Raw genomic sequence first — 9,577 nt, 5'->3', positions numbered from 1 at the left:
GCCCTTGGGATTAGGTGCTAATCCTTCACTTCATGTCTGGAAGTTTTAATAAGAACATAGCCATTATGGCAACTTAATTTTATATTCAGAAACTGATTTTTTTCCCCAGTACTGGGGATTGATCTCGGGGCCTTCTCACTGAGTTACTGAGACAGGATTTCACTAAGTCACTGAGTTAAATTGTCAGGGCTGGGCTTAAACTTGTAATCCTCCTGCCTTGGGTCTCCTACGGTTTGGGATTACAGGTGTGCATTACTTTTCCTGGTTAGAAATTGATTTTTAAAGATGATTAATACACAGTGCAAAGATACAAAGTATGACAAAATCTTGCCCTTGTAGGGATGTAAATAAAAATAAGCCCAGTCCTTTCCATGGCAGGGGTCCAGGATTTGGTTGGCATAAAATTGTTGTTCTCAGCAGACGAGAAGTATACACAAAGGGAAAAGCTGGGCTCCCGGATCTCCTCGGGCTCCCTCAGGATGCAGGATTGTGTCACCTGGGGAAGGATGAAAGGGTAGAAGAGAGAATCTTGGACCTCTGAGGGTAGTGAGATCGAGGGCTGCATGTTGTCACACAGCTTTGTCTTTCTCCAATTTTTTTTCTTTCCCTGGTTCTAATCCAATGCTCACTGAGACAAGCAGGGCTGTTGAGGAATGGCAGTCTCAGGTCTTAGAGGCTGGAACTTTTCTGTCAGCCTCTTCACAAAGTGGATAAAGGCTGGAATTCAGATGACCATTCCAGAAGGTTCCGGATCCTTCACAAAAGTCCTCAAGCCATGAGTCAAGTTGAAGCACTCTGTAGAATGTGTGTAGGGGTTAGATGAGAGGCTGGGAACATGCCTGTCTTTTGCTTCCAGAATACCTGTACCACCCTCTCCCCCCACCCTCTGGAGTTGAAGCTTCATTTTATCAACGGGATTGGCTGAGGAACTGCCCCAGAGATTAGTAAGAACACTCTGTCTGGGTGGCCATAGAGGTGTGAACTTGGGGACTATATCTGGTTCCTAGCTCCTTCTCTTTAGGCCATTCCCTTGCTCTGCTTCCCAGCCACCATGAACCAAGCAGCTTTGTTTCACCAGCTGATCTGCCATGATGTTTCTCATTTGGAGCCAGCCAACCATGGACTGAAATCTGACACCATGAGCCAAAAAAGCCTCTCCTCCTCTGAGTCATTGGATCCTGGGTATTACATCCCAGTGATGGTAAAGCTGACAGATACATCCTCTACCCACACCCCACCTGAGCCAAGCATGCAGAGGACCCTGGGTGGATCCTGCTTCTTTAATACCAAGTTTGAGCCTCTGGAAACCAAGTGCCAACCACGTTGCTGCCCCAGCTGCACTGCTGCAGCAGAACTGGTGAGGATGGGTAGAAACTGCAGAAACCAAGATGCAACCAGCTCTCAGCCGCCCTCCCCATACTGCCCAAGTATCCCTCTCCTGTCCTATGGGCCTATATGATGGAAAGCTGGTTCCTCTGTTCCACAGTGAGTAAAAGCAGCACCCAGACAGTTGCAGGAGGAAGCACCTGCATGGAGACTGCCCCCCCACGCCTGGGCTGTTAAGGCTTGAACCCCATGTGAGTGTCTTCCCACTTCTCAGTTCCTTCTCCCTCCTGCAGGGTAACTACTCCTAAATTGTGTGGGCTTTTTTCATCTTTGTCTTACTATCTGGATAGAGATAGATGATAGACATACATACATAGATATGTATAGTGATATGTTATTAAGTTGTGTACAAGTCTTGAAGCTTGTATAAATGGGATTTTTACTACACATATTCTTCAACTTAGGAGATTCATCTGTGTTGATAGGTTGGGAGGAAAGCATCCTTTTTTCAGTACCACATAGTATTCTACTGTGTGAATTTCCCACCATTTATTTCCTCTACCATTGGCGGACATTTAGTTTGTCCCTACTTTTGCTATAACAGTTACGCTATAAATATTTTTATCCTTGGTGCATCCTTGAGTTTCTTAAGGGTGTGTAAATATTAAAGGGGTATTTTGGTAGGCTTGGACTGCTAGAACAAAAGACTACCTACATAGACCAGGTGGCCTAAGCAACAGAAATGATCTCCTCACTGGTCCAGATCTGAAGTCCAGAATCATGGTGCTATTATGATTGTTTCCTGCTGAGGGCCCTCTTCCTGTCTTGTAGACAGCTACTTTCTTCTTGCTTCTCAGGTCAGAGAGAGGGAGAAACAAAGGTTTCTCTTCTTACAAGGCCACTGATCTCAACATGAAGGCCCCAGTCTTGTTAACCCCTGTAATCATTCCCCAGAGGCCCTATATCCTGCTTCTCCTTTGTGGTTGCTGGGGCCAGATGACAAGCCCACCTGGAGCCATGGGTGACAGGCGATTCTGCTCCAACATATGAATTGGAGGGGTGCACAGCTGGGAACATAGCCAAGCAGACTTGCTAGCCCACGGCATTGGCAAGTCTTCAATGCAATGAGATGGTGACAAACCATTGTCTAAAGAAATCGATTCAAAGCCATGCTCTGTAATAGCGTCCAAACACAGCCACCTACTCCTCTGAGAAATGGCTGAGCTACTTCATTCACCCACCTGGAATGAGCCCAGTAGCTGCAGAATCACTGGTCGCTGTGATCCTGGAAGGGGCAGGAACCCCAGAATCATCCTCCCCTCTGCCCCCTTTCAGGAAAAAATGATGTAGGAGGCTGTACTACAGGCTGTGCTGGAGCCCCGGCCCTGTGCATTTGGCACTGTCACTAGCCAGCTTGTGGGACAGGGTGACACCTTCTGATCCCTGGACCTCAGATGCCAAGAGAAAATGCTCCTCGTGGGCTAAGGAAGAGAGTTAAAATTGTCAAGATAGAATCACCCATTTGAGGGATACTCTGATGTCCAGCCAAAGCCAGCAGTGACTGGCACTTCATAGCAAGGGATTTGTTGACAAATGAGAATCAGTGCCTTAGGGTCCAGTCTTTCTCTGCTCAGTCAGTGAGTATTTAGTGGGCAGGAGGTCAGTGCCATATTGGACATATTGATGATACACTGGGGGAAAGCAAGTGAAATCTAACTTCTGAGTTTCCTTTCAAATGGGTGATAACAGACAAAAACCAAAGCAATCCCTTTTCCAATCTGCCTGCCACAAGCAACCTCCAGCCAGATGCAGAATGCTCCCTCCAAGAGTCTAGGACCTTCTGTGACTTGTTTCTCTTTCATGTCCCCTGCCCTGCAAGTGTGTGCGTGCTCATGCAGTGAGGTAGGAGAGAATGGAGGAAAGCAGCCAGCAGGGGGTGCTGTTTGCACCAAGCCCTCTAGGAAAGGTGAAGCTGGAATTTGGAGCACTGAATGGGGAGGAAAAGCCTGAGGGAGCATCCTGGAGGCTGAGCATGGGCTCTGGGCTCCCTTTCTCATTGTCAAAGCCAGCAACAAGGGTCAAGTCTTCTCTACACTCTGTCCACCCTTGCACACCCACCACTCAACCTCTGTATTCATCAAGCTTTCCCATTGCTGGAATGAAATACCCAACATCGACAACTTGAAGAGAAGTTTATTTTGGTTCATAGTTTCCAGTGGGCTCAGTCCATGGCCTGCTGGCTCCAAGGCACAGACAACATGGTAGAAGGGCCTGGTAGGGGAAAGTTGCTTACATCGTGGTGGCCAGGAAACAGAGGCAGGAGGAGCCTGAGACAGGAACAATACCCTTCCACCTCACAACCCAGGGACTCACCCCTTCCTACCAGACCTCACCTCCAACAGTGAGGCTTTTGGGGACATTTTAGATATAAACCATAACAACCTGTGAAAGCGTACCCATTCTTAGGGAACCAAGACGTGTCACCCAACGTTGAGGAAGTCTGGACAACTCAGGACTCTTTCCCCATCTTCAAATCTCTTCCGTCATCACATCCACAGTGTCCCTGTTGACCACCAGCACCAACGATGGGTTCTGAGAAGAAGAGGGAGGAGGTGCGACCTGATTTCCAAACGGCTGTTGCAGGTAGAGAGACAGGGAGAGCCATGAGGAGACTGCTGGGGATGACCCCTGGGACGAAACAGTGGGAATTGTGGGAAGTCTTACCGCAAGTGCACTTTAAAGGCAAGACCAACAGGCTGTCCTGAAAGATTGAACCTGGAGGGTAACAGAAGGAAAGAGCCAGTGTAATTCTGAGGGGTTGTCGGCACCCTGGAGAAGTCAGCTGCTGTTGGGAGAGAAAATTCTCCCCATGAAGTGGGAGGAACTGAACCAAGAATGGGTCTGACAGAGAGGCCATCTTCTGCCTCTGCTCTGTCCTCCCAGCCTTCAGGATTCTCTTTTCGACAAGGGAAATAAGACACACTGATCGCTTACGGAAGCACCAGATGTATTACAAATGAACACTATCCCCAGAGCTCTCCTGTCCAGAAGTCATACATGTTTACTCTGTGGTGGCTGCCAAAATATCTTGGGAATCCTTTTCTAGGAATTTAGTTGATTTATGGTCCATCCAAGAAAATTGGTCTTATCATTGCTCTCCAGAAGGTCAGTTGAAACACTTACTTTATAAATCCAACCTGATTCTTCCAAAACTTGAAGCTTTTTTTTCCCCTAGGATGATCATCTGCAACCATGGGGCATAAGCAAATCTCCAGCTGTGGCCATATCTTTGGAAAATCACCTACGATTCCAGGCACGACGAATTCTCTTCTGCACTCTAGCACACACGGGTGGTGGTGAGGACCCTGGCTCTCTCGAGCTGTTGAGCTCCCCTGCCCTTGACACTGGGCCAAAGGTGGAGTGGGGGCTCTGTGCCAGCCCAGCGCTCACCTGGCTAGAAAGACTCCATATGACCTGGCTTTAAAACAGTGTCACTTTGTCATTTGCAATCCACATGACTTTCTCTTGGGATCTCTTTTTTCATTCCAGAGGTAAGAAAATCCTCTGAACCCAGTTTGCTTGTTTGTGGAAGGCAGGCATTGACAGTATCCTCCTCCCAGGTTGGTTTGGAAGAATTCACTACTGTCCACAAAGAACCTCACACCCTGTGCAGGCAGCTGTTGAACAACCCGGGCATGTTGCTGTCTTCCACCCTCACATGAGAACACGGTTACTAGATCACAGCTCACCTTTTGCTTTTCCTAGAGGAACCCACTTTCTGGCTCCAGCTGGATACTGTGCTGTCTCCTCACCCTTGTCTGGTTTTCCCCGGATCCCCTCTGGGCACCTCTATAGCCTGGCTGGTTGTGGGGTTGGGTGGGTGGCCACCGTGCCACGTCTCCCCTCCTCTGACTGCAGGCAGGTGACCCTCCTGCCTAAGCCAGCACCCTGAATCATCAGCCCTCTGTTTCCTTCACATCTGCCGTGTGGTTCTCAGCTGCTGCCCAGACTTTGTCTCCACAGAACAGCACAGATTGTGCAGCACAAGGTGGGACCCTTGGGCTGGCCCTGCACTGAGGGGCCATGAGACCTGTCCATCAAGCCTCGGAGTCCTCCCTCTCCATCGAGTTTTCCATTACCATGAGAAATGGCCATCAGCTGCTGCCAGGGGACTTTTCTTCCTTCAAGAGAATTGTAGGGACATTTTAACAGGGGCTTCTGAAGTCCATGGTCCATGCTTAAAATCTGATTCACTAGTAGATTGGTTGTGTGAAATGAGAGTTTTGGCCAAAATGTCTTCTAGAAGATATGCACATGCGTACCTGCCTTCCATTTGCTCTTTGGAACACAGGTTAGGGTGGACTCTCAAGGCAGCTTGAGGGTCTCCTCCATCCCCTTTTGCCCTTCTTCCCCTCCTCCCCTCACCCTTAAAGACGATCCACATATCCCAGTTGATCTGCTCATTGTCCAAATTAGATGAGAAAATGGATTTAAAAGCACCTTGCTCTGTGCTTGGTCCCTAATAGTCATTTTATCAATGATTGGTTAAATTATTTTCCATCCCCCACATCTGCACACCAAAACAGTAACGTTGGGATCCCCATTGCTCCCCTGCTGAACCTCCGAGCCCTGAATGTCCTGGTCCTACAGATCCTTTATCGCATCTCAGCACAGCTGCGACAGCCCAGCCGTGCCTGTCTTTCTTTGAGTCTCTGGACTTTGTAGAAACTTCCAACCCCTGGACTTGACAAATGACATTCCGGGTGGAGGGGGTTTTACATTTAATATGCATCATGAGAGACATCAGAGCTATGCTCAGGAGATCAAATGGTTTCTTCAGCTAAGAATGTAAGCATTATCCCTATTAATATCTCTCCAACAAAGGCCCAGGCTCCCCACCCCCAGCAACTCTATGATCTCAGTTTATTAACATTGCTGGCCTCCCCCGCTTGCTGCCCCTGCTGCAGACTGTGTCCCAGCACAATGTCCGCCCTCCACACACACTGCCCTTGGCAAGGTTGCACTGGGGGAAAAAACTGTCATCATAAATCGTTAAATCAAACAACCCAAAGGCATCTCCAGGGAAATAAATTCTGAAGAGTTAAGGAGGGAAAAGGGCGGGCTATGATTATTTTAATCCTATTCCAGATGCTCTGGTCCGCTTCCTAAACAAAATCTGAGTTAAATGTGAGCCTCAGTCAAAGAGAAGATAGCTACATGCAGTGTAGACAGTGTTAGGCAAATAAGTGCTCAGTTAATGTTTATGTAAAAAATAAAATAGTGTAAATGCACAACAGCTCTGTGGACTCAGGCCTGGCCAGACAAGATGACTCACTGTGACAGAGTTCCCCACAGAGTCCCCACCTAGTGACCCGGGTGCCCTACTTTTCAAAAGCACCTTCATACTTATTAGCTAGTTTGACTCGGGCAACAATCAAAACTTGCACTTGGCCTTGGAAGAATGCACTTCTGCAAAAGCCTCAAAGAATGGACTGAGGCAGACACACACACAGAAGAAAAGCTCTTCTCACAAGAATTTTGAGCCACAGATGTCAAACCCTCTGTGAGTATACAAAGGCAGGCTGATTCTTTGAGATTTTTAATTCATTTCAGTTTTGGTAAACTCTTCTTTACCACCCCTCAAAAGTGTCACTGAGGGGAGGATGGACACTTTGGCTCCAAAGGACAAAAGGTGAATGTAAGACCCACAGAAACTCCCTGGTGTTCAGCCACTCCCATCCCAAAACCCAATAACAAAATCCTGGGCTCCCTGGGCTTCCTCTGACGCATTTATGAGGTAGGAAGAATGTGGTTGGAGCAAACCTCATGCCAGAATTCTTGGGCGAGTAAAAGTAGACAAAAGGAGAAAGATCTTAGAAGATCAGAAATGGAAAAACAGCAGTAGGGGAAGGACAGATGGCGTGGGAAGAGCCAGAGTGCTCGGTGCCAAAATGGCACCAGGTGACAGGAGTAGGAACGCTCAGGTCTTCTTGGTCCTGCCCTGTGGTGGGAGACAGCCCACTGTGGTACACTGTGTCCAAATCCTCTGCTCTCGGGAAGACCCTTCAGGAAGACCCCAAAGCTGGAGGGAGGCCACTAGCTGAGTGATCAGGAGCTGCACCCTGCCTCCCACCTCCCCCACTCCCTTCCAGGCCCGGGGTTCACACCTCTCCCTCCCGGAAGCCCTGTCCAAAGCAAGCAGGTGCTGCAAAGCAAGCAGGTGCTGGAGTCTGGCACAAAGAGGTGCTGCCCAGATGTGGCCTTCCACTCCCAAGACCCTCCAGAGCCAGGGGCTTCCTCACTGTTTGCAGTCTGCGTTTTTCTCAAATTCTGCTTCGTCACTCTGGGTTTCCTCCCACAGGCCTCGCTGTGGCCCGGCCCAGCCCTCCAGGAGCCTTGGAAAGCCACACATGTGCTGGGAAGCAAACGGTTCTTCCTCCTCCATCCCCTGCTAGTAGAGGTGGTGCCCAGGGGACTGCAGCCCTTGGGGATGGCGGGGGCTCCTGACCCACATGCCAGCTCTGGACCCTGAGGTCCCCCAGCTCTGCCCCGCTCAAAAGAAGCCAACCCTAGGGTCTGTCCTCTACTGCCATGCTGTGTGCCGTGGGCACATCCCTTGCTATCCTAGTTATTCAGTGGCACCTGATCGAGAAACTACTGTCCCACTGGCCAAGCACTATGCCTTGAACTCTGCTGTCCAACAGGTCACCTCTAGACACGTGCAACTGTGCAAATTTAAATGAGTCAAATTTAAGATTCAGTTTCTTGCCAGGAATAAAGGTGCATGCCTAGGACCTCGGCACTCTGGGAGGCTGAGGCAGGAGGACTGTAAAAGCCTAGGTGACTTCACAATTTATGGGGAACCTGTCTTCAAAAAAAATTTTTTTACAGGGCTGGAGATGTATCTCGGAGCAAAAGCCCTGGCTTCAATGCCTAGTACTGAAGAAAAATCTGTCAGTGGTAGTGAACACTCTCAGGTGCTAAAGAGTCACCTGTGGCTATTACAGATGTATAGGAGGTCACGTCTGTCACCGGCGGAAGTCCTGCTGGAGAGACTGCCTGTTAAGTGACCCTAGCAGGAAAGGTTCAAGCTATGGGTAGAATGGGACTCTCATGTCTCTACCTTGATTTATGGTCTGTGGGCCCCCAAAACCCAGAGAAGACCAATTCTGGTCCCACCCGAGAAAGAGTCTAAAGGAGCAGCTCCTCCCTAGACTGGCCCTGAGGTCTCCATGACCTGAACCTGCTCAGCCAGACTGCTGATGAATTCCCCTGTCACTGTGGGGTCAGGAGAAGAGTCCTTCTCTGGGTGTAGGTGGTGAGCAGCTTCCGGCTGCCTGGCTGACCCCTAAACCCTCTCTCTCTTGGCCTCCGTTCCACCTGTCTTCAGCTCATGCACCCCCCTGGGTGTATGTCTCATTTTTCTCTTGGGTGTGTATGCATTCAGAGAAGATTGCATTTGGAGACTTTTCCCCCATAGTCCAGGGAGTAGAAGACAGGCAGGGGCGTCGCCTTGGCCAACCACAGCGCCTGTGCTATGTAGAAGAGGGGAGAGCTGCAGCCCAGCACCGACTCGGTTCTGTTCGCCACCCTGGAGTCCAGCAGAGGGGGCTGTTGGACAGAGACGCGTTCTAGGCTGGGCTTTGGCGGGGTGTGGCTGGTCACAGCTTCAGAGGGGAGGCCAAGTGTCTGCCCATCCTCAGGGCACCCCAAACCTCTCCCTACATGCAGGGACCACCCCCCCCGAAGACCACCTCTAACAGCTCTGGACAGGCACAGGAAAGCCCCTAGTACTCTGCATCTAACCCTAATGAACTTTCCCTTTCCATTTCTAAATTACAAAATCAAAGCTATTTTCTCAGGTGCCTTATTTCGCAGCTGTCAAAAGCTGGATTCTGGCAAAGTTAACAAGCTTGGAGCAGCTCAGGGTCCCGGGTGGGTTTCCCCTCTTCTGCCTCCCTCTCTCCTCTCAGAGCAAACTGTGAGGTTCCCCGAGAGCAAAGCAGTGCTCTTCCCTCAATAAAGTACGTTTGTAAGGAAACAGAAATGTGCCTTCTGTTCCTTGCCTAATTGTTTTATTGTCCTCCTCACTTTGACAAGGGCACTCTTAAATCCTCCTCGTGGATAAAAGCTGATGGGCAGCCAGGGTCCATGATCTTTCTCCACTTCCTGAGAGGGAGGCCTACCCGGGCTCAGCACAGCTAAGGGCAGTGTTCCTTGGAATTGCAGCTCCTGTGATCTCTCCTCTAGT

General features: G+C 49.6%; 1 protein-coding gene across 2 annotated transcripts; it reads left to right on the top strand.

Annotated features, from left to right (window-relative positions):
- Window positions 1-785: 785 nt before the first annotated feature.
- Window positions 786-5,489, top strand: LOC104857681. Of its 2 annotated transcripts, XR_778919.1 has the most exons (4): window positions 786-1,357; window positions 3,793-3,969; window positions 4,562-4,877; window positions 4,947-5,489. XR_778919.1 is itself a non-coding variant. In XM_010617750.1 (3 exons), the coding sequence occupies exons 1-3, from the start codon at window positions 1,052-1,054 to the stop codon at window positions 4,808-4,810; spliced, it is 732 nt and encodes a 243-aa protein (XP_010616052.1). In that variant the 5' UTR covers window positions 786-1,051; the 3' UTR covers window positions 4,811-5,489. The 2 variants fall into 2 exon arrangements, 1 of the variants encoding a protein (XP_010616052.1); XM_010617750.1 differs by having other exon boundaries at window positions 4,562-5,489.
- Window positions 5,490-9,577: the final 4,088 nt, after the last annotated feature.

Source organism: Fukomys damarensis, unplaced genomic scaffold, assembly GCF_012274545.1.
Source record: "Fukomys damarensis isolate Sample0158 unplaced genomic scaffold, DMR_v1.0_HiC HiC_scaffold_20, whole genome shotgun sequence".
Classification (NCBI taxonomy): Eukaryota; Metazoa; Chordata; class Mammalia; order Rodentia; family Bathyergidae; genus Fukomys; species Fukomys damarensis.
Note: the sequence above shows the minus strand (reverse complement) of the source record. Positions and strands in the feature narration are given on the sequence as shown.